Genomic DNA, 22,809 nt, shown 5'->3' on the forward strand with positions numbered 1-22,809 from the left:
GGAGCTATGCAATGCGTCATCATTTAATATTTATGTACATAAGGACGTACCTCTTACTCGAGTGTCAAGCTCAGCTCTTTAGCTACTTTATCCACTCTCCCTTCGTCCACATCCAGCCCCTCCACCGTCTCCGGCAATACCACTCTGCTGACTGCCTTACCGGCTCTCTGAATCAATGATTCAATGCCGTCCCCGTCGGTAAACGACCATACCCGTACATACTTGCTCCGGAACTCCAGCGCGAACGCCTGTCCGGCGGGGATAACCACCGTCTCGCCCTCGCGGAACACTTCCTCTCGCTGTTCTTGGCCCTTCAATCTTACTACTAAGGTCCCCTCCATAACAGCCAAACAATGATCCACTTTCTCAAACGTCATAAACCTCGACAGCACTGAAGAGGATGCGCCATAAACATTCGAGGACTCAATGCTCGAAATTGCGCATACCCCAGCGCACTGCTTCGTCGTGATAAATGGCCTGCTCATCACACTTCCGAGCATCCAGCGCGGCCCTGTGTTTGCCCTTAGGTAGTACGGCGCCGGCGATTCGCCCTCGGGCAGCTTCTCATCGTCTGCATCCCAGTCGCCTACTTGCGGAGGAACATAGTTCGGCTGGAAAACAACGTCGAATTGCCCTTTTGCCGCCATGACTTTAGGGATCAGGAGGGCCTTCAGATCGCGATCATCGGCTTCGGGAACAAGTATGCCGGTATACGGCTCGGAGATGTACCGGAAAAAGTCAATCCAGTCGCCTGGGGTCACGACGCCAAAGGTCTCAGTGTGCGGGCCCAGGAGTTCAGGGTTGTGGACAACGGCCTGATCACGTTAACACGAGCCTCCGCGAAGAGTACAGGGTAAGTGGTAGGTACCGGCGGCACGTAGGCAAAATCCCCGGGCCCCATAATCCGACACTTGTCCCCATTCCACAGTTTAAGATAGCCCTTTGTAACGAGGAACACATCATGCGCGTGGTTATGGTAATGAAACCCTGGTGCGTCGGAGAGAGTCGCGCCGCTTTGGAATACGGCCATCAAGCCATTGGTCTGCTTTGAGGACGCAAGGATCCGAAATGTGCCCTTGCTGCCGGGAATCGTAAGACGTTCTCCTTCTAGCTGGGGTATTGCGTAGGGCGTTCGGCTGGGGGGTGGTGTAGGGGTCCAGAGAGATGAAGACATGTTGACTGTTGTCGAGATCGCCGTAGCAGAAGAGGTTCAGGTGGGCTTGTGGTTTAGGATAAGGCAGTATGGGAGAGAGGTAGGTGTAAGGCTAGAGGTAAACTTGAGACTCGAAGCTGCCATTGCGAGAGCGCGAGGATGGCATATTTAAGAGATATCATTAAGATCAGTGGGGCTTTTGAGAGTCTGGGACCAGCAATTCGGCTCCATCTTCATCTCGGATAATCCATCCATGGCATGATGTCGGAATTTCCGGTCAGCGTAGACGAAGTCCAAAGTGGCCGGGGACAGAATGATAGCAGGGCCCATAGGTGGAGTAGATCCATGTCGATATCTCTAGCCTCATCAGTCAGACCTTGCCAGTGGTGATCACAGGCAGGACCTTGCTGTAAGTATGATATGAAGGCACGCTCGTGAAAAGAGCGGTCTGTAGAGTTGCTGCTGTACGACGGTCCTTTATCCAGCACTTACTAATGCTACATTAGTATACAAGGAAGGCAGCCGTAAGCGAACGTCTGCCACATGTTTCGGATATGGCGATTGGCAGAACAATGAGATTGACTATGTACGTCGTGATATATATAGGAAACGCCTTGACTACCAGCCCTAACTAGTGATTCCAGCAGGTTCAGATCAAATCATACAACGGGAAAGATGGCAAAAATATAGTCAGAGAAATGAAGTTCCAATCCCGGTGCCGGGGCCGGTACCAGTCCCGTCGGGTACCAGCACCACCTGCACCTCCTCTACTTGTGGCTGCGCGGCGGATTATTTTCCACGCGTCCGCTCCCGGAGGCACCGCCCCGCGAGTTCGGTGCAAGACGGTCGTTATACGATGAGACTGAGGTAGAGGAGCTCCGGCTCAGAGACGCCGGCGTGGAAGACGCCGAGGTACCGGCAGAAATGTGACGGTTGACCACTGTGGTTGGGTTGCAGTGTGCGCAGACAAAAATGTTAAACCCACGGCCGCTGCAGCCGCTGCAGATGGTGGTTCTGGGATTGTTAATGCTGTTATCACTGAATGGAGAAAGGGTGACAAACCTAGGGGCATTTCCGGCACAGCTTCGGCAGGTCAGGACCGTCCGCCCGCCAATGCAGGAGGTATGGGTTGGGTCAAGGTCAAGAGAGGAAGCTTGGTTGACCATGTTGGACGAAGCCTTGTGGTTAATGAGGGTTTGATGAGGATTGTTGGTAATGGCTGAGATATCGATTGATTGACGAGGTGTACAAGGTTCGAAGAGTCGATGGGTAGATGGCGAGACTTTATGTTGGGGTTCATTTAAGATTTATCAATCAGTGCAGCCCCGTCGATGGCTGAATGATTATAAATGCCGCATGGCCGGTCGAAGCCGACCTGATCATCTAGAGGAAAGAGAAGCGAGTCTGGTGAGATCTGCTGCAACTGCAAGCCAACCAGGCCGCTCCCTGCCGGTGCAATGATATCTGACTGTGAGACATACAGACACAGGGTTCCTGATCCCGGTAGGTTCGAGTCAAGGCCTGTCGTCTAATTCCATTTCGGCACCGCCGAACAAGATGGGCCGGCAGCTGGGACCAACGAATCCACAGCGACGAGATCCGGTCAAATCGAGAATGCCTATAGTAAGCCGCGCCAATGGCACAACGTCGGACGGTTAGGGCATCGACCAAGGATTCCAGGCATGACCACATAACCGGCCCCCAGTGTTGGCCGGGTTAGCTGTGTCAGGCGAGCCAGCAACATGGGAGTTCTGAACTAGGTCATCGAGCTGCCGAAGAACCGCGGCGGGGACTGGCTAATATCCTTAGCCCGACTGTTGGCAACAGAACCAAGTAAATCACACTGCACGTCAAGCACAGCAACTGCTCGACTACTGCGACTGCCACAACAAATGGGGTACATCAGCTTAAATTAAACGAGCAGGTAGCTGCAGGAGTGGGTACTATATTGTGGATTTTTGATCAAGAAAACCGGAAAGAGTCTCAGCACGTATGCCTATCACGGAAGATAAGGCAGAAGCATGGCAGCCACGGAGAGCTGTACGACTCGCTTCGCAAGCAACCGGCATCACTAACAGATGAAGAGTCCCTATTTTAACCTTTTAGGCTGTCCATTGAATCCACCGACGGGTAGACGCAGCGGATGTAAGAGCACGATCTTAAGCCCCAATGCCAGATACGAGCACTCGACAGCGCACCGGCAGCGAAAATGGACGCAATCCAGTGACACCAAATAACAAAACATCCTCAATTATCAATATGCAATTCAACTGAGTTAGCTTTGGTCAGGTGCCTCAGGTTATGGAATTCCAGCATGCACTGACACCCCGAGAGTTCACCGTGCCGTGTGCTGGGTCTGGGACCAGAGCGCAGTGACACCTCCGATTGAGTTTGGACACATCCATCAGGCAACGGTCGTCGTCTCAAGGGCAAATGCTCTTGTCCCCTTTCATATTGGCTTGGAAATATCCCCCACATGTACAGTTGCGTACAGCACTGACAACAAGCAACTCTTTGCCGAGTCGAAGGATCGACACTACTGCAATGGCAGTGACAATACATCAACTCGATGAGGAAACCCCGAGGCCTGGGTGGAGTGACTCCGTGGCCCACAAAAAGCAAAGAAACATAGCATTTTCTCTCTAAACATTGAACTATACCAGCATCATTCGGCCATCGGCGGGGGACAGTGAGCCACGAAGCTGAACGGACCAGCTAATGTGAAAAGACATAATGCATGACTATGTGATCCCGTGGTGCTTCAGATTGTCGACCTTTGTGGGCCCGTATCCGCGATGCGACTCAGAGGCGCATGCAAGTATCCGACTCGCAGAGAATCGATGAGAGTCCACCGCCAGGCCGCGCAGTGATTGCTCCACGTGAGTCCGGAGAAATTAGACAGCATTCGCCGCTATTTGCACGAGAAGTCAATAATCAGGATGGATGTCAGACCAATTACCGGTGTCCGAACCGGCGTCTGTTGTGCGAGTCATCTATCATCTATCCTGCCATATCAGTCGTATACGATGCATAGAAGAGATAGATACTCGCATGGATTCGCAAAGGGATCGCGGGGTCCGGAACCTGGTGGTCCGATTGGGGGTAACAATGTACGAGACGGCATCGAGTCGTTCCGCTCCTCGAGGGCCAGTCGCCGAGTTGTATAGTGTATACGAAGGCAGAAAATATCCTGTGATCAACCAACCATCTGTCAGCTCAACACAGAGAGAGAAAGTGGATGCGAGTTTGATGATTACTCCTGTTCCAGATGAACGCTAAGAGTAAGCGAGCTGCAGGTGTCCGTCATAAATCACGCACCGGGCTGGGACCTGAATGAGATCAGTCATTGTTACTGTTCGCTTGGATCAGACAATAATAGCCAGGGGAGCAGGGGAGCGTAGCCCTGGGCTAGGTAGCAGGCATTCTTCGACGCCTGAGAGGAACGAGGCGAGACAGAGGCGGACTGGGGGAACACAAGGTTGCACAAGGCTTCGGTGACACGACGGCCCTCTCGAGGGAAAAGGAAAGTCAGGACGGAAGCTACCGATCAGCTGATACAGTAAGCTGTCTTTACTGCTGTGAACACCTCATCTATCTGCCAAGATAAGGAATGAGGGAGAAAAAGAAAGCATACGAGTGACAAGACTACGCTCGCGAAGGGGTTGATCAATTGAGTCATCAATTGAGTCCAATTTCTAGCATTCCTACGGAGAATGAACGAGTACCAACAGAATAAAAGCTAGGAACATGCAAAAGAACTAGCGAGAGGAGTGGGAAACCTCGATATTGAATAAGCCCTGACCCTAGAACCTTAGACCCAGAATTAGCCACCGTAACGCCATCATACTATTGTTCAAAATCCAGTTACGCGAAGTAATCTGGGGGAAGCGAAGCCAAAGCCGCAATAGTTCCTACTGCTCCCACAACTGCCCCCAAGATTGCCGTCGTAGCGTGGCTTCTAATGCTACCCCTGTGCGAAGTCTTGTTCAATTTCGACGGCCGCTCGCTCTCTTTGGCCTCCTTAGGGTTCTCCGGGACGCTCACAGTTGTAAGCTGGGAGTCAAAGCCATCAAGAGCATTTGACTCGGTATTGAGAAGGGCTGCAACGGTCCGTGGTTGCGCATCAGGGAGATCGGCATCTGCTATATCATCATTCTTCATAAGCGATTGCTGCGGTTCCGGCCCTGAAGAGATGCCAGATTCTTGATGATCATTTTCTGCTGCTTCAGAGTCAAGCTCTGCTGCCTTCCTCTTCTTCGACGAGGTGTTTGTGGTTAGATCCTGCGTTGCATCACAAGATGTTCTGGGCATCATCGGTGCGAGTGAATCCATGAAAGGCATTATATCCGGCTTAGAGCTGCTGCTGGATGTGTTCGCTTGTGGTGCTGAAGCGCCCGCCATTGGCCGGCTGGTCGCGAAAGGCCCGTTGTTGTATGGCGCGCTCATCTGGTAAACACCCTGAAATGGCAGGGTATCTAGAGAATATCTGACGGGAGGTAGCTGATTCTGCAGAATCGGTGGAAACAGGATGGGCTTAGCGCGTGAGAAGTGACCAGATAGTTGTTCAGTAGAATGGTAACGCAGGCGCTGTGTTTCATCATCTGCGAAGGACGACTGCAAAGGACCACTTGGAGAATAGGTTGAATTCCTAGGCTGTTCCCCTTGAGAGACTGGGCTGGGGAGTTTATTCTCTGGCCAAAGATTGCTTGAAGCAGCGGGTTCAACCCTGGGAGGGTCAGGTAGACCACGATTATTAGATGCGGGGTTGACCACCCGGGGTGCATTTCGATCCTCATTAGAAGCGTTTTGCTTCCGATTGGATGCTGTATCAGCATTGTTTAAAACGGAATCATTTGAAACATGAATGTCGTCGAGCCGGAGACATCCAGGCACTGGATTAAGCAAGGCGCTCATTTCCACAAGCTCATCCTGCTGGTGGTAGTGCTCATCTTGCATCGCTTGCTCTTCTTCTTCCTCCTCCTCCTCCTCTTCCTCTACCTCTTCCTCCTGCCCCTGCTCCTGCTCATTCTGCTCCTCGTCTTCGTCCTCTTCCGCCTCGGCCCCAATACTCCAGTCTTCGGGCCCAACGTTGGGGTCTTCCTCCAAACTGTGAGCAAAATACTCATCATGATATTGGTCGTCGCCGCCGAGGTCTTCCGAGTCATGATAAATTGAGGGCGGTGTCGTTCTTGGAGTCGCTAGAGGCTGCTCAGAGTTCACAACTTTCTCAATGCTGGGCTTAACCTTTTGCGGCATGTCTTGCTTGAGCGTCATTGAAGTGTCGACAGGCTGACCGGCTTTTGACTCAACATTCTTTGCGGGAGATGTCATGGGGGACGGGACCTCAGCCACAGAATGATTGTCTTCCCAATCCGACCAGGCACTTGAAGCGTTTGAATCGGATGTTTGGTCTGTAGTAAGGTCGATGGCATTCTGACCGCCTATCGGAGAGTCACCGAGATACTCGACATCATCAAGATCATCGTCAGGGACAGAGAAAGTATTGGTAGCAGCTTGGTGTTGGGTTTTTTGTACAGTTTCCTTTCTATCCTGAGAGTTAGTGAGTGTCCGCAAGCCCACAGATCAGGGACGTACGGAGCCTCTAGCCACCGACACTCGCAACGAACTCTGAGAGGTGGGAATGTATCTGAAAGGTGTCAGTGAGCTTCTGTGGATATGAGATAACTAATACCTACCGCACGCTCGGACAACCTCTACACCAAAGGTCAACTCATCACCGTCTGATAGAGGGATATCCTTGTCAAATGGGATTTTCTCCCTGTTCAACCAGGTTCCATGCATAGACCCAGGATCACGAATGTAAACAAGCTACATTGGTCAGTGGAAGACGAGTATTGAGATTTAGAAACTTTCGACACACCTTCTTTTCAAATGAAACATGGAGCACGGCATGGGTTCGAGACATTACGCGAGAGTCGAACAAGGCATTGTGAAGAGATGGTGCGAGGTTTTTGTTTTCACGCTTGGATGCTCTGCCAATCTCTACACGATCTGAAGCAGCACTGAAGGTGAGAGAGCGCTGAGGGATGGGATCTTCGAGGGCCAAGGAATGGAGAACGACAATGACTATAGAGAGAACCAGGTCAGTAGACCACTTGATAACTTTTGGACTGCTGCTTCATCAAGGAAATCCTTACGTACCTTTTCTATCAGCCATGCTGACAGTCTCCCGGGCTGATAGAAGAATATGTCGGTCGGTTGTTGGAGGAAAGCAACTCGAGGATGGTGGGAAAAATATTATTGACGTAGAGAGCCGAGAAGATGCTTCGAGGAATGGCACGACGAAACGAAGGGTGAGCGAAGGGAGGAGTATTAGAAGAAGCTGGAGGGGTAGAGCAGTCAGCCTAAGACCTGGGCGGTAGTTATCAGGCAGACAAAACAAAAAGGCACAGAGACGCCTACTCCAAAGTAGCTAGAAGCTTAGAAGAGCAGCCGAATCATCCGCGATGAAGCAACTGACAAAGGCTCTGATGACCTAGCAATCTTGGATGATTCGAGGTAGTGAAGGACGGACAGGCGCCCAGTGTCGTGACGTTGACCGGATGATGTCGCAGGCAGGAGCCTGAGCTTATGTAACCCCAAGAACACCTGGCAAGCGGAGCAGCTCCCAAATCAAGAGACGCAAAGACTGTAGGCTGCCGTACACCTGAGGCTGAACACGACCAACCTATTCAAGACGACGACAGTGAACAGATAGGCGGGCATAGAATGAGGGGGGATAAGGCGCTGGTGGATGCCGGGGACTGATAAGTAGATGGACTAAGTGGGGTTATTGCTATCAGGTGGACACGCACTGTGGATTCTCCCGAGCGGTTGAGCCATCAGCGGCCAGCCTACATACTGGAGACTTGACTACAGGTGGCCGGGTACTAAGGTCCTAACCTGCTCACTGAGCCCTCACCACATATCGTCCAACTCTATCCATTATTACCTACTACCACTATGGTACATACATGAGAGTGTCGTCCAGTAAACCAGGCACGGAGAACGGAACCAGCTCCCGAACGACCCGTTTGAAAAGCAGCAGCACGATCATCAAAGTAAAGACAAATGACAAACCACATATCAATGTCCAAAAGAATGAAACAACAGATGAAACCAGATAATAAATACACTCACAGCGGAAAACCGTTAATTAGTCGACTGTTGCCAGAAACCAGCTCAACATGTCTCTGGCATTCAAGGCTTGATAAAGAGAAGAGGACCTCTACATAGGGGGAGGGCCGCCGAAGCCAGCGCCCATACTCTGCAGGCGCGCGGCAAGCTGTGGGTATTTTTCCTGGACTTCGAGTTGGGTGCGGGTTGCCTCAGCATACGAGATGGCGTTGACAATCTCGGGCTCGGTGCGGGCAAGCTCTGCAGCACGCTCGAAGTACTTGAGCGCCTGGGAAACCTTGCCCTGCTGCAGGAGCAATTGAGCCATGGTACCAACAGCGATGTCGCACTCAGGGTCAACTACTATTGTTAGAATTGAAATCATTGGAATGACAGAAGATAAACTCACTGATCAGAGCCTTTTGGCACAGCTGCTCGGCCTCTGCAAAGTCATGCTTCCACTGGAACAGAGCGAGGGCCTTGTTGATCAGAGGAAGGACATTGATGCTCATTGGCTTGCTCTGCTTTTCCATCTCGACGGCCTTGTCGAACTTCTCGATGGCTTCAGAAAAGTTCTGCTGGTCCAGGAGAAGTTCACCGTAGTAGTTGTAGACGTCGGGAACATCTTCGAAATTCTTCACGGATCTTCTGAAAGTAGCCATCGCAGACGCGACAGAACCCATCTTATATTGTGTGACACCGAGCTGGATGTGTGAATAGATGAAAGTTCGGTCGAGGTCGATGGACTTCTGGTAGTCCTTCGCAGCTTCTGCAAATTCACCCAGGATGAAATGAAGCTGAGCACGGTGGTAGTAGATGTCAGGGTCGTCCTTGTTGTGGGTGATTGCAAGTTCAAAGTCGTCTTGGGCAGCATCCTTGTTGCCTTTAGAAAGTTAGATAGAGTTAGTCAATGAGAGTTGTGGGACTTACCTAGTTCGAGGTGCAAGCTGGCGCGCTTGATGTAGCTCTGAACGAGCGAGGGGTCCAGCTCAACGCTCTTGTTAAGATCGGCCAGAGCGTTGTGGGCATTGCCTTGCAAGTATGTGAAAGTTGCTCGTTGGTTCAAAGCCAGACCCTCAAATTCACCCAAGTCGCCAAGCTCGAGAGCCTTGACAAAGGCCGCCGCCGCCTCTTCGTAACCATCGCCGGTCTTCTTCGCCATTGCTAAAAGACCCTTGCGGAGCTGACCCTTTCCAGACTCTTCAGGGATGTCGGCAGACTCGTCAAGACCTTCGGGGAGAGATTTGGGGCGGAAGCTTTGGAGGTAGTTGGAGACAAAAGTAGGACTGGGCAGCTTCTTGCCCTTGGCCTCAAGGATCTCCTTGCCCTTCCTCTCCGCGACCTTTTTCAAGAGCCGCTCGAGAGCAACACGACTGACTTCGTTTGAGAAGCCATCGATAATGCAGCTTGCAGTGAAATCAAGAAGGGCTTCGCTATACTTCTCAAGATGCTCATACGCGATGGCGCGCCTGTTTAAAGCCTTGACGTACTCGCTATCCATTGCAAGGGCCGCACTGGTGTCTTCGACGACCTTTTCCCATTCCGACTGAACGTTGTAGCAGGCGGCACGGTTCGAGTAGAACACCGGGTCGGGCTTGCAGAGGATAGCTTTTCCGTATAGTTCAATGGCTCTAGGATAATCTTTGGCGCCATAGGCCTTGTTTCCGGCGGCTTTTAATTTCGCTGCGTATGCTTTCCGGGTCTAAATTTTCATCAGCAAGCGGCGCCGGCAATGACATGAACGAAACGCACTTCCTCATCCAATTGTCCAACGGTCGCCTCGTCTACTTCAGGGATTTCTTCTAAAGGCTCTTCGGCTTTCTTTTCTGTTTTCTCTGAGAAAAAAAGTCAGCGAATGTACGCGATAAATCCAAGATGCACACACCGTCTTGGACAGAGGCAGCTTTGCTCTTTCTTTCCTCCTCAGCCTTCTTCTCCTTTCGTCGCTGGCTCCCGCTCTTCTTCTTTTTCTTCTCTGTAGGCGCAGGAGTAGTGGGAGAGGGTTTACCAGACCGGCTGGAGTCGGAGAGGTAGTAGACGACACCGGCGCTGGTTACCACGACCGCGACGCCGGCAACAGTATAGACGAGCGCCTTGTTCTCAGACACCCATTTCGAGATCCGGTCCCATACGGATGCTGTGGAGGAAGGGTGAAGGGAAGCAGTATCGACAACCACGTTCCTCGATGGTTCGGGCAGAGGTGAGCTGCTTGACATGATGAGCGAGGAGATAACCCTTGTGCTTCGTGTCTAGTATCGCCTTGTCCTTGCGTGTTTTCTGTTCCCCCTTTTTGACGGAATATCCTAGGCAAATCAATCAAAGTCAATTACAATAATTTAAATAGATTCAGCGGGGGACGAACCAGCAGGTGGTTGGCAAAAGGCCGCGTTTCAGACTGGTTTGAAGAGTTGGGAGAGATGCGGCCTTGAAAAAGATTATGCGTTCCCGGCAACGCAACAGCGGGTTCCGAGCTCTGTGCTGGCTGGCCCAATCACGCTCATTTAAATTCGATGGCCAGGTCTGCTTGCTCCACATCCGCCATGGCACCAGATGGGAATCGGAGCTTGAAGCATCGTCATCGGACCTTTCTGACAAACTAGAAGGGTTGGCAATGATAATGGCGATATTTGATGGGCCTGGCTTTTCTTTTCTTGCCCACATGGGTTAACAAAACTCCTGTCAGTAACTCAGGACTCTCGGCTTAACCTGGTTCTACTGCACGTGGATAGGTCCAAAATTCAAAAAAAAAAAAAAATGAATGCAAGCCAGCCGCAAGGTTTTACAACGCTGATGAACAATGTCTTCACAATCTTTTGAGATCATATCCACGCTACGATACGACCCGTCTCTTCCAACGGTAGTTCGTCAACGACTCGGCAACACTCATACTTATCCTGATCCGCTGCTCTCTCCGTACTACCTCCTCCCGTACCATCAAGACCGACTCCGCAGCGCCGCACGCTACTTCAACTGGGACAAAGCGTCAGAGTTCCTCGAGAAAGACCTTACCCAATTCGCTCAATATCTTGACACCTTCATACCTCAGAAAGAACAATGCTGGCGTATTCGAATAGTTGTGGACCAAAACGGAAGCTGCAAGGTTGAAACCAGTCCTGCCGCACACATCGAACTGGAGAATTTTCTTGTTCCCTTCATAATCAGCCCAACGTCTACACCGTGGCGGGTATTTGTGGATACGGCCTATACGACCCCGTCGGGGCTCACTACACACAAGACAACAGCTCGTGAAGGCTACGCATCTGCGCGAGCTCGAGCCGGAATCACGACACCGCAGGATACCGCCGAAGTGCTCCTCGTGAACCCGCAGGGAGAGATCATGGAGGGAAGCATCACAACACCGTATTTTCAGCGGCGAGGGCCTACGAAACGCGATGTGCCTGCGTGGATTACTCCCCCACTGTCAAGCGGTGGTAACGCCGGTACAAGCAGACGTTACGCTCTAAATCAAGGCTTCTGCACCGAGGAAGTCATTACCACCCGGGATCTCGTTGACGGAGAGGTATGCTTGCTGAGTAATGGGGTGCGAGGGTTCATTCTTGGTCAAATTGTGCTCGAACAGAAAGAGTAGGCCGCGCGATCCAAAAGAATATAGCTAGAGCAAATCTTTGACCTAAGTTAAAGGCCATATATTCATTGCGAGCCTGTGGTGATGTAAAGTCCAAGTCGCCGAGATCCAATATACTCCATATAAAGGTCTTGCGTTGGGGCTCATGGTATACAAAATAGTACTCGTATTTAAGATTACTGTGACGCCTTCAGGGTGGACAAACTCGAACTCAACTTCGAGGAATCCCTGCTACCGACCTCTACGCCTCTCATCCTTGCCTTTGAGGTACTGTACCCTTCTCGACTGCCCTCGACCTCTCACGAGGACCAAGTATTATAGGTAATGATGTCAATGCACCCCAATCGCATCCAGGACTTTGTGTGGTACCATATCACGTGATTCAACGTAGCACCACCCCGCATTTACAGATTGGGGCTAGTGCGCAACTAGCTGCTCAGTGGCAGAATTTCTGCTCCGAGCCAGGCGGGAAGGCCAGAGAAAAGGCGATTGAGCAGACGACACCCATCATCCCCCAGCCCCAGATCGCCACATCCATCCTCAGCATCATACCATTCTCTATCATCGAAGCAGAATCAATTGCGTGCTGTGTACATGCTACGGCAACTATGAAGTTCTTCGAGAACCTCTATACATACGAATATTCCTTTCCCGCCGTCTCTCTTGCCTACTTCCTACGTTATCCAAACCCGTATTCGAGACATGTCCTGACGACCGATGTCATCGATCGCTATGTCGACCCGGCGACACATCGTCTTCATACGACCCGGATTCATCTGAAGAAGTCAAAAGTGCCGTCAGGAATCCTGAAGCTCCTCCCGAAGGGTATCGGCGGATCCGACAATTCCGGGCAGAGCTATATCCTAGAGACCACAGTTGTCGATGTTAAGGAAGGCTGGATGGAGTCCGAGTCCCGCAACATGGAATGGACTGGAATATTAAGTGTAGTGGAAAGGCAAGTCTATCGACGCCAGCCATTGGAGGGAAGTCAAGAGAAGCTTGACGGTCTCTCGCTCGATGACAAGCGAACTGAACGAACCACGGTGAATACCACTGTTACCTTCCGCTCCCGCTTCGGACAGGGAAAGCTTCTCGGCCGTAGGAAAACAGAGGATCTCACCGGAGACTATGAAGAAGAGACTCCCAAACGGGGATTCTTCACCTCGTTGTCCACTGCAGGAATCCAGCGGACCATTGAACTGATTGGGCTTAACCGTACTCGCGATGCCATTCTAAAGAGCAAGCAAGGAATGAATGTCGTTCTTGAGCGACTGCGCAGCGGTGGCATAGTCGGCGTTCTTGACGGCATGCGCCAGGACCGTGAGGCTATAGCTGTTGGGACGGAGGGTCCTTGGAAGCGTGTCTGGCTCGCAGGGAATTCTGACAACGACGACTAACTCCCATTTATTTCCGCCCCTTTGAGAGAGGTTTGACATTGGCTAAATTAGTGCGGCATTCGAGCGCGGAGCATTGGCGTTTGGGTTTCATTTGATTCACATGGACACTCTCCTCCTATTTTGTTTTAACATTCATTTTCTTCCCAGACTTGCTTTCTGGACACTATCTGTTTGCCAGGAGCATGTTGCTCTTTACGTGTTTGACGAGACCTGTCACGAAACCATGTATTATACTAAGAGCTGTATAGCCAAACCAGTTGTCTCATTCGTTTGAGCACAGCTACTGTACAATATATCGATCACTTGCCACCTGACAAGCATATATCAAGAAGTTACAATGTACTATCTCACATTATCCTTTTACTATAAAGACTGTCGGATTACCTGGATACTTGATTGTGCCGTTCGTCTGCCTGATTAGTCAGCGGAATGGTTTGTCCACCTGGTATAGTTGGATTCGAAAGTCCTGATGGCACTTCTGATTTACCCAAAGAGTCTCCAGTACACCAGCTCTTTGACATACCGGCCTCGTTGGCAGGACACACTGATGGACGAATGTATGCATTTAGCATAGCTGATTGACGCTATGCTCGCAAGACACCTGCGGCCATTATGCGGAACGTCAGGACCAAAGGGCCGGGGTCCCTTTGCACTTCAATATCTGGTTGATGTCAATGGCTATAGCATGTTTCCCAAGGTCTACCGACATCCAATATGGCACAGCTTCTCTACCTCGGACGATCCCGCGAACCGATATTTTACCATACACCCCAAAAAGCCAAGTACGGATTTCGAACCGGCCGCTCAGACGAAGCTTTTCGATTTCTTTCGCCAGCTAGCAGCCGATGCGCAGGAACGTGAAGCAGGGAAACTCGAAGTGCCCAGCTCTGATTCTCGCATTTCTCATGACAAAAGCGACCTAGGCGCCGCCGTTCGAGAAGAAAAAGTGAGACCTCGACGCCATGAAGGACAGCCACAAAATTCATATGGTATGGAGAGCCTAGCGCCCAGACCCGAACCTCGCTTCGGTATCGATGTGAAAGAGGATAATTTGAGTCTTGGCCTGGACAATATCGAACGACTGGCAAATACCTCACTAGACAATAACGAAATTTTGTCTGGGGAACTTGCCGTGCCGTATCCGAGGGAAAGTACGCATACTAGCAAAGAGCGAAAGCGAACAAAAGGCAAGGTCCGTGACTCGCCTTCTTTTTCGCGAAAAGCAGAGATGACCATCGAACCTAAATCAACACCTGTGGGTTTCGCACGGGGACTTACGGAAAAGCAAGGGAAGAGGAAACTGGCGCTTCCTACCATGATCCCTTCTTCTTTTGTGCGAAAAGCAAACCGACAGAGCAGGGAAGCAAGTCATGGAAGCTTTGAGTTTGTACCTAAAGATCAGGTCATGCCAAACCCAGCTGGCGAAGCACCTAGCACCCGCCAATTGCCAGATGAAGCGACCCCGCGTAAGGTGCTGCTGTCCGATACTAGGTTTTGGCAACAGACCGGCCTTCGGCTTGCTGGGGAGCAAAGAGTCAGCACGAAGTCCTGGCGCCTTGCGACTGAAAGGCTGCTCCCAACCGAGTGGAAACTTTACCGCGCATGGAAAAGGCAGATTTATAATCCCACGCACGGTATCAATAGTGCTGTCTCCCCGTCGCCTAGTGGCGACAATCAGATCAAAATCCATCTCCCGCCATTTAACTGGGATGAGTATGTGATCCCGGTCAAGCGGACATCTCGATCTATACGCCGGCACAACAATCGTGCGGCGGCCATGAATGTTGTATTTCAACACAACGAAGCCGTCCCTGAAAATGCAAGTTGGCTCTGGAGACATATGCCACACTTGAAGCCACTAATTCGAGTCATGATTAAAGTCATGGAGTTAGAAAAACAGATCAGAAGAGACCTGCGAAATCGGCAGACCTGGCATCCAATGCCAAGCGAGGTTGTGCCGATTCGCAGAGGTCGCAAGAGGAAAAACTTCTCTCGCCGGACCCTTAGACGATAGTGGTGACCACGCGCTGCAGCTGGCACTTAGTTCTTTTCTGTTCATTTTGCATGAAAGCTGCTGCCATACTGGAATATGGTTGTATGTACTATAGTGATACATGATTTGCATATGGAAATATATTCTCGACGTCAATCATATTGAGATCTCACAAGCTCAACCTTTCCCGGCCGAGCCGCAAGTACATTCAGTGCACAGAGAGCATGCTCTTAAGGGTTCCTAGAGGAAATCTTATCGTGACTCATCAGCCTCAGCCTCAGCCTCAGCTTCTCTCACTCCAATCAGTTTATGTATCCTGGAGATCCTGATTGATCGTCCTATGCTGATCCAGGGACCGGCAGATGTTCAAAAGCCAACAAGCAGATCTAATTGATCCATTGCGTCATCGACAGGCACGGATTCCTGCGTTGAATGGATGAGGTCAGCGAGAATGTTTTTTTTCCCGCAAAGACCCTTTAAGGGGCCAATGAGCAGCTAAAGAGGCACGAAGTGGGGTGGGCCGGACGCCAAGAGCGCCACTCTGATCCAGGGCATTTCTAGCTTTACTGTTGGAAGCATGGGACGCAGCTGATGGTAGGTATAATAATTGACTGGACCTTAAGAGTATTTTCTCAGTGCATCACGCAGCATGACAAGAGTGTACACTGTGAAATCAGATGTCTCGGGCAAATTTAATGCTAAACCAGCGCTACCCTACCATGGCCAGTGAGTGGTTGGCTGGGACAACCCTGGAAGCGATCCCCACCCGCAGTTGCCAAATTTGGAGAGAGGATGCGGAGACCGCCATTCAGCATCGCCGCCAAGGCCACCAGGGAGACCGCTAGCTGTTTACTGTGACCACCACCTACGGGCGCTACCAAGTCTTGGAACTTGAACACAGTCTGACCTTTAGCCTGCCAACTTCATCACCCTCTGGCCTTTGCTGTGTCGCTCTTTCACGCCGGCATTTCTCCGTCAACATTACTATTTGTTAACTGTTCTGCTGTTGTTCTAATTCTCTCTATTGGCTCGGTCCTCGTCTTTCCGGGCTATTCCTTGCCGCCCTTGATACTGGCGTCCCCTTTTGCTTCAAAATCCCACCACCGGCATTCCAACGGCTTCCGCGCGACCTTCGACTTTTCGTCCTTTTGCGTAGCAGAGCAGCGATTCAAATTCGGTTTTTATTCTTCCTAGCGACCGTTGGATAGCGGGTTGGGTTGAACTTATCTGAAACGCGGAGGCGCTTATTTAACGATAATTGTCCTTAACTCCAACGGCCTCGAACTTCATCATCCTGTGCAACGAGAAAGGATCGGCTTCTTTTCGTCGACCGTGGCCTAATCTTGTTTTCTCGACGACGAACTGGACATCTGCAGTAGGATGCCCTCTGCATAATCGAGCCTCAAGGCAGTTGCTAGACGACTGCTGACCAAATGGCTATCCTTCGTACACCATGGTCGATAGCCCGACCGTACTTGTTCCTTCTTATAATCATAGCGACGCTTTCTTCTCCTGCAACAGCCGATTTATGCAGTTTCTGGGATACCGGATGCGTTGACCCGCTGGCTCAGACCGCCATCTCTTTTAAATTTCCTCCTCTCTTCCTTGAACCGATCAACTTCTACTACGCTTTCGATGCCGATGCTCGGGGAAAAGGCCAGGAGCCGATGACCAAGGCCGGCTTCTGGATTGGATATGAAGCCTACGTCAACAATTCTGCCATTGATATCAACCGCACGTCTGAGATTGCGGTGCGCGTGGGAAACCTGACTGGCACACCGTCGGGCGACAACAATGGATGTGATGGCGTGTGGGGGCCTGATTGCTCCATGAATCTCAAAAGTTACTTGCAGCAGACGATCTTTACTCTTGTCACAAGTGGAAAGTCTTATGAAGACCCTCTTCGAACGGTGATCGGTTCGTTCCGTGACAATCCGCCGCCTGTGGCCAACTGCCCGCCGCCGTTATTTGATGTTCAGCGGTTTCCTGTTGAGGGTAAGTATTGAAATGTCGACTATCAATCTTATAATAACATGGAATAATAGAATTCGCGGTCGAGAATGAGGATGACAAGACGGCGGTCATTAAGAAGACCGGAAATAGCGACAATACCTGGTCTACATTCCTGATAGATAATATGACGGCCGCTCAGCAAGCCGAACAAGTTGCTGTTGGAATCATCAGCCGCACCCCGATGTATGGGACGACACAGCCGCGGAGCCAGGATGATATTCAGCTTGAAATCGTTTGTGCTCAAGCACCATCTTCGGGAACCTCTTCGAGCGACGACTGATTACAGAGACTAACGATGCGATACACCCTACACATACTGCACATATTCCGCGAACAAAACCAAGTTTGGTCTGTCGGGCAACTGCCCAAACGTATTTAGCCATGCACATGGCTCTCACGCGCCGCTCGAATTCGACGACGCCAACCGATGCCGCTTCAGAGCAGCATCAGCAGCATTACGATGCTCCCGCTCGCTCAAGACCTACCAGGATCCTGCTAGGAGCAGGGTAACCGAAGTCAGCTGCAAAGTCACCCGGACTTCAAACTGACACGACCTGCCAAAGAGGCTATCGCTAGTCGAAGCCCCATTCGTATATACTTGCATACTAATGATATGAGTCACTCCCTTAAGGAGTAGGAATCAACCATTTCAGAGCTTCTCTCCGTCTCTTCGAGTCTCTTTCCTGTATTGCTTCGGACCTGCAGTCCCCGTATGCTCGACCTCCAACCTTGACTTTCCTTTGAGGTTTCTTTGTCCAACTTCCCTGTCCCTCTACCATCCACTTTGTCATTAGCTCGCCATCAATATGATCTCGGGCTAACCGCCATCGCCTGTACCGACGGATCGTTGATCAGGATAGGACCAGTTTTGTACCAACGCGGAGAGAGGATCGACGTCGAGTATCGGTGCAATTATTTTCGGTACCGAATGTCTGGCATCGGCTTCCTCTCATAGAGGAACTAGATTGATTTGGTTGGTATTGATCTAATTTCTGGGTACGTGTCGCCGGATTTTATGGATTGTGAGGAAAAGTAGATTACCATGGTTCCAAGTAGCACTTCCTACCGGTTCCTGGTCGACCGTGTAAGGAGGAGCTTGGGACCTTTTTGTTCCGTTCCGATGTGTTTACCCCATGTCTTGTTCCTCTTCATCCTCAACCGTAGGTAGTGAAGGTAGTATGGATTATATAAGGTCACATGTTAGCCTTCATCGTCTCGATACAGAATAATATCTATCCTGTTCTATGCCAATGTTTATTGTGCAACTCCAAGTCTCCAACTGCCTTCCCCAATATCAGGCCAATAAGAAACTCTCTATTAGAACTCGAGACCTCGCTCCACCAATGAATTAGCTGCACATTCGCACGCCCTGATTGATCATCAGCCGACGATCTGGTACGCTCCAACAACACCCACCCAAGCCGGCAACTGCTTGCTTGTCATTGCTTGACTACCACCTTCACCGTCCCACAGTCCCACGGCCGCAAGTATAGAATCGATCTAGTCTTTTCCTTCGAAGTACACCCCGCATCTCGCTGCAACATAACCGAGACTCGTGCATTTGCAGATCAGTCTCATTGGCGAGGGACCTATCTCGCTATGTCTTCAGCCGTGTTTGACGGTCCCCATGACAGCTCGATCAGCGTCAGAACATCCGGTTCAGGCACGGAACTGTACCAGCGCGATGCATTACAGGTTCAACATGCTGCACGTGGTTGGGGTAGGGTAGGCCAGGCAAGGGGGTCATGGGGGTCCATGGCTTTGTCCAGTCGAGCGGGCCGACAGCAGGCTCGTGGACCAGGTATAAAGGTGACCCCTCCACGGACGATCAGCAAAGACAGAAGCAAAAGCAACAGTCGCAATGCATCCAAGCGCACTCCTCGGCCTCCTCTCCTTCGCCGCAGCGGCACTGGCCGTCCCAGCGGGCCAGGCACCGCATACAGCGCGCTCCATCTCCAACCTCAAATCACACATCAAAAACGTCGTCATCCTTGTGATGGAGAACCGCTCGTTCGACAACATCCTCGGAGGGCAAACAACACCTGGTCTAGAGAATCCTCTTCAAAGCGGACCTTTCTGCAACCCGTTTAACCTGACCGACCCCTCGGAAGGGGAAGCCTGCACGGCGCCTAAGAGTTTTGATAGCGTCATCAACGATCCTGACCACGCGATCTACGGGAACAACATCCAGTTCTACGGCGAGTTTGTTCCTGATAATGCCGCTATTGCGAGTGGCGAGTTGAAAGCCACGAACAAAGGCTTTGCGCACGAGCAGATGCGGCTGTACGAAGACGTCGCTAATAAGACGGACCTGGTTACCGAGGTTATGCATTATTATACGGAAGAACAGGTCCCTGTTCTGACTGCGCTGGTGAAAAACTACTTGACCTTCAACCACTGGCACTCTGATATTCCGGGAGTACGTATCTCACCAAACCAAGGATTCTATAAACACCTCTAACATCAGCAGAACACAAACCCCAACCGCGCCGCCCTTGTTTCTGGCTCATCCCACGGCCACGGCCTAAACGACGACGGATTCACCAACCACGAGCTCCCCAACCGCTCAATCTTCCAACAGCTCACCGAAACTGGGCATTCATGGCTCAACTACGTTGATCCCGATGGCGGCACCGGCCCGGACGCAGGCTTCTACGACTGGACCTACGCGACCGGAAACGACGACAAGATCGTGCCGCTGGCGCAGTTCTACACAGATGCTGCGGCCGGGAATCTGACCGAATTCACCTACATTAACCCCTCATGCTGTGGCGTCGGCACAACATCCATGCACCCCTCGGGTCTTATCTCGGATGGTGAGACGTTCATCAAGTCTGTGTACGATGCGCTCCGGGCGGGCCCGCAGTGGAACAACACGCTCTTTGTCCTGACCTTTGATGAGAGCGGCGGTTTCCACGACCACGTCCCTGCGCCCTTGGCCCCGCGGCCGGACGACCTAACGTTCACGCTTGAGACACCGAACGGCGAAAACTACACTTTTCCCTTTGACAGACTCGGCGGGCGGATCCCAACACTGCTGATATCGCCGTGGGTTGCCAAGGGCGCTGTGGAGCAGAAGGGCACGAACCACAAGAACGACGTTGTTTCGTACTCTGCTACCTCTATTCTGAGGACGCTGGGGTATTTGTGGGACTTTGAGCCGTTTAATCCGCGCGTTGAGCACGCGGCTAGCTTCGAGCATTTGATTACTGCTAGGGCGAGGGATGACACCATCGAGGTTCTACCTGAGCCGGAGGCCTTCAAGAGAAGAGGGTAAGTCGCGATAGGGTTTAGACTATGGGCCTGGCCATGGTACGTGGGAACTGTGACCCAGCGAAAGAAGAAAGTTACAAATAGAGAGATATTTGTCCATCTAAAGTTTCCTGCATCTATAAATGGACATGGTCCGTGCCAGAGGCACCGTCTCGACCCTGTACCTCATAAATATTGTCTCTATAGAAAGGCAAAGTCTACCAAGCTAACTTTGATATCTAGCTGGTAACGAGCAATGAGGGACGTTTGTTTTCCATGAACTCTACTAAAAAAAATTCCAAACATGCTTTAACAACCCCAATTATTCAACGACGTCCGTCTTCAAACCCGTGTTCATGTCCCACCAACATAATAACTCTGCATCTCACCCCAAACCTTCCAACATCTCCGCCAAATTCCTCAGATAGTCCTCCTTCGCACGCACCAGTTCCATGACATCAGCCCGGTCATAGATCTTATCGACCACATCAACCCACTGCTCATAGCCGGCCTTGCGCTTTATCATTATCTGACCGTGGTTGCCTATAGGGACCTCTCGAAGACATCATACCCGCAACACTCCCACACCCGCAGCTGCCACTGAAATCCGATGTTCGGCGAGATCTGTGGCCGTGAAAGCTGGGCGATTTTGAGGGCGGTTCTGTACGGAAGAACTAGGTTTGGCATTACTGGTAGTTAAGCCAGTTAGTTCTTTGAATCAATGTCTACAATTCCCAGGCAGCCTCCAGCAAGTTTCACTTTATCCTCTTTTCTTTTCCGGTGATGCTAAAGCTCGCTCTCAGATCTCGCCCGATCTGGATTCTCATGGTAGCCTGCAGTGGAGAAAAGGAAGGGCGGGACGTACTATAAGCGACTATCACAGCCCCCGAGCACGAAATGCCCCGTTCGCAGCGCACCAAGACCTGCCCGCCAGTATGCGGACTCAGGTCTGTAATTTGCGGAAATAGCTCAGGATGTGGATGAGGGCGGACAAGTGCGCCGTGAATCCAGTTCAACATACTATTCAGACAGCCAAGTAAATCTTCCGTGGGATCGTCTTCGAGCTCGATCTGTTTTCGCTGGATCTGATACTGCGGTTTGAGCCCTGGCTGCACGCCTGCAGCTGCAGTCGTTCCTGGCGCCGCACACTGTGCTGAAGATCCTCCCAGCGCATGATGCAGAGAATAGGTGAGATTCGGTGCTGGGACAGAAGGTCGTGACAGAGGGCGGAGTTGCGGCTAGCGAATATGATTCATGTTAACCCTAGCTATCAGTTGAGGATAAGACGAGAAAATTTGCTCTGAGATGTACAGGCCTGGCACTGCGTCGATACGGTCGAGGGCAGGCCAGGGAGTGCGTGTTTGCGTTGCGGACATAGTTTGGACTGCGCTGGCAGAATGATGTGGATGATCTGGAATATAGTCCTGCTCCTGTAGTAGTACCAGCAGCAGTAGAGATTGAGATAGTCAAGATTACTGTTGTGCTGCTACGCGTAGATATCGACAAAGCCGGGATGAGTGGCAGTTTCCCATTTAGGGCTAAAATGGGACCGGGCTATGTCCAACCTACGCAAGCAATCTGTATTGTCCCGGTTTCTTGCTTCAGAGCAGGTTTCCTTCAGGCATGGTATCTCCCGGACGAGAACATCCGGCCCTTCCTACATCAATGATTTTCACACCCAGTGCAATAGTTTGGGAGCTCGCAATCAACGGCGTCGTACACCGGTGCTGCCGGGTGGGTGCTCTGGATACTGAATGTAGACAGCCCAGAGTAATTTTCTACGAAAATGATCCCGAAGCTGTTTTTAGGCCTCTTCTCAGTGCAGAAGATTGGCGTCCCTTCCTGGAGTCTGGGATAGCCTACTTAAGTATAGGGAGGGTTTCCATAAAAGAACGGAGAGAGAACCATTGGCTGAGTTCTGGCTTCTCCAGGACTCTTGGCTTCGAGAAATCGCCGGTGTAAGATTGAGAACTAGCAATGCTCAGGTGAGAAGCTGGTGCTACAAAGTAGACTGATCATATTAGCTCCGTTGATAGACCTGGGCTGCCACGGTAGGTTTGCCGGTGTTGTGGTCACACCAGGCAGGATTTGATGGGGACTGGGTGACATCCTGCATATATATGGTTTCCTCTGGATGGTAATTGAAGGAAGAGGACAGATAACTGAATGTACGAGCTAGTGGGGGAGAATACAGGAGAAGAAGGAGACAGGATATGATGTTAGTGCGGAGATTTATTCCTAAAGTAAAGAGGAATCCTTGTCGGTAGTCAGCCTGGCCATGCAGTCCTCGCTCTCATTA

The 22,809-nt window shown here is 51.2% G+C and overlaps 9 protein-coding genes across 9 annotated transcripts, besides 1 other annotated feature; 5 read left to right on the top strand and 4 right to left on the bottom strand.

Moving 5' to 3' along the window:
- Positions 1 to 22,809: part of a sequence feature (contig 1.130 1..308583(1)) that runs on past both edges of the window.
- On the bottom strand, positions 54 to 1,174 carry ANIA_11002 (quercetin 2,3-dioxygenase; the record flags this gene model as incomplete). The annotated part of the gene is made up of 2 exons (XM_050612060.1): positions 54 to 815; positions 869 to 1,174. 2 exons carry the CDS (start codon positions 1,172 to 1,174, stop codon positions 54 to 56), a joined length of 1,068 nt encoding a protein of 355 aa, XP_050468019.1.
- On the bottom strand, positions 4,827 to 7,331 carry ANIA_07686 (FHA domain protein; the record flags this gene model as incomplete). The annotated part of the gene is made up of 5 exons (XM_675863.2): positions 4,827 to 6,698; positions 6,749 to 6,800; positions 6,850 to 6,982; positions 7,035 to 7,240; positions 7,316 to 7,331. The coding sequence occupies 5 exons, from the start codon at positions 7,329 to 7,331 to the stop codon at positions 5,018 to 5,020; spliced, it is 2,088 nt and encodes a 695-aa protein (XP_680955.1). The 3' UTR covers positions 4,827 to 5,017.
- tom70 (putative mitochondrial outer membrane translocase receptor (TOM70)) lies at positions 8,081 to 10,657 on the bottom strand. The gene is made up of 6 exons (XM_675864.2): positions 10,632 to 10,657; positions 10,155 to 10,572; positions 10,022 to 10,104; positions 9,200 to 9,971; positions 8,679 to 9,152; positions 8,081 to 8,632 (listed from the first exon to the last, which is right to left on the bottom strand). Exons 2-6 carry the CDS (start codon positions 10,483 to 10,485, stop codon positions 8,382 to 8,384), a joined length of 1,911 nt encoding a protein of 636 aa, XP_680956.1. The 5' UTR covers positions 10,486 to 10,572; positions 10,632 to 10,657; the 3' UTR covers positions 8,081 to 8,381.
- ANIA_10991 (uncharacterized protein) lies at positions 11,067 to 11,953 on the top strand (the record flags this gene model as incomplete). Its single annotated transcript, XM_675865.2, has 1 exon — positions 11,067 to 11,953. One exon carries the CDS (start codon positions 11,067 to 11,069, stop codon positions 11,856 to 11,858), a length of 792 nt encoding a protein of 263 aa, XP_680957.2. The 3' UTR covers positions 11,859 to 11,953.
- On the top strand, positions 12,464 to 13,252 carry ANIA_10983 (MSF1 domain protein; the record flags this gene model as incomplete). The annotated part of the gene is made up of 1 exon (XM_050612061.1): positions 12,464 to 13,252. One exon carries the CDS (start codon positions 12,464 to 12,466, stop codon positions 13,250 to 13,252), a length of 789 nt encoding a protein of 262 aa, XP_050468020.1.
- ANIA_07689 (uncharacterized protein) lies at positions 13,682 to 15,266 on the top strand (the record flags this gene model as incomplete). Its single annotated transcript, XM_675866.1, has 2 exons — positions 13,682 to 13,809; positions 13,850 to 15,266. 2 exons carry the CDS (start codon positions 13,682 to 13,684, stop codon positions 15,264 to 15,266), a joined length of 1,545 nt encoding a protein of 514 aa, XP_680958.1.
- Positions 16,679 to 17,874, top strand: ANIA_07690 (uncharacterized protein; the record flags this gene model as incomplete). Its single annotated transcript, XM_675867.2, has 2 exons — positions 16,679 to 17,240; positions 17,291 to 17,874. The coding sequence occupies 2 exons, from the start codon at positions 16,679 to 16,681 to the stop codon at positions 17,536 to 17,538; spliced, it is 810 nt and encodes a 269-aa protein (XP_680959.1). The 3' UTR covers positions 17,539 to 17,874.
- On the top strand, positions 19,120 to 20,760 carry ANIA_07691 (protein plcB; the record flags this gene model as incomplete). Its single annotated transcript, XM_675868.1, has 3 exons — positions 19,120 to 19,677; positions 19,729 to 20,531; positions 20,754 to 20,760. The coding sequence occupies 3 exons, from the start codon at positions 19,120 to 19,122 to the stop codon at positions 20,758 to 20,760; spliced, it is 1,368 nt and encodes a 455-aa protein (XP_680960.1).
- On the bottom strand, positions 20,896 to 21,886 carry ANIA_07692 (uncharacterized protein; the record flags this gene model as incomplete). The annotated part of the gene is made up of 5 exons (XM_675869.1): positions 20,896 to 21,039; positions 21,082 to 21,199; positions 21,376 to 21,433; positions 21,532 to 21,658; positions 21,773 to 21,886. The coding sequence occupies 5 exons, from the start codon at positions 21,884 to 21,886 to the stop codon at positions 20,896 to 20,898; spliced, it is 561 nt and encodes a 186-aa protein (XP_680961.1).

This window comes from Aspergillus nidulans, chromosome IV, assembly GCF_000011425.1.
Source record: "Aspergillus nidulans FGSC A4 chromosome IV".
NCBI lineage: Eukaryota > Fungi > Ascomycota > Eurotiomycetes > Eurotiales > Aspergillaceae > Aspergillus > Aspergillus nidulans.

Bases quoted from the DNA above. Each gene is read 5' to 3' on its own strand.
- tom70 (XM_675864.2), bottom strand. From the start codon at position 10,485: ATGTCAAGCAGCTCACCTCTGCCCGAACCATCGAGGAACGTGGTTGTC. The intron at 10,105-10,154 runs GTGTGTGCATCT...TTTTTTTCTCAG, and splicing joins AGCTGCCTCTGTCCAAGACG to AGAAAACAGAAAAGAAAGCC. The intron at 9,972-10,021 runs GTGCGTTTCGTT...ATGAAAATTTAG, and splicing joins TTGGACAATTGGATGAGGAA to ACCCGGAAAGCATACGCAGC.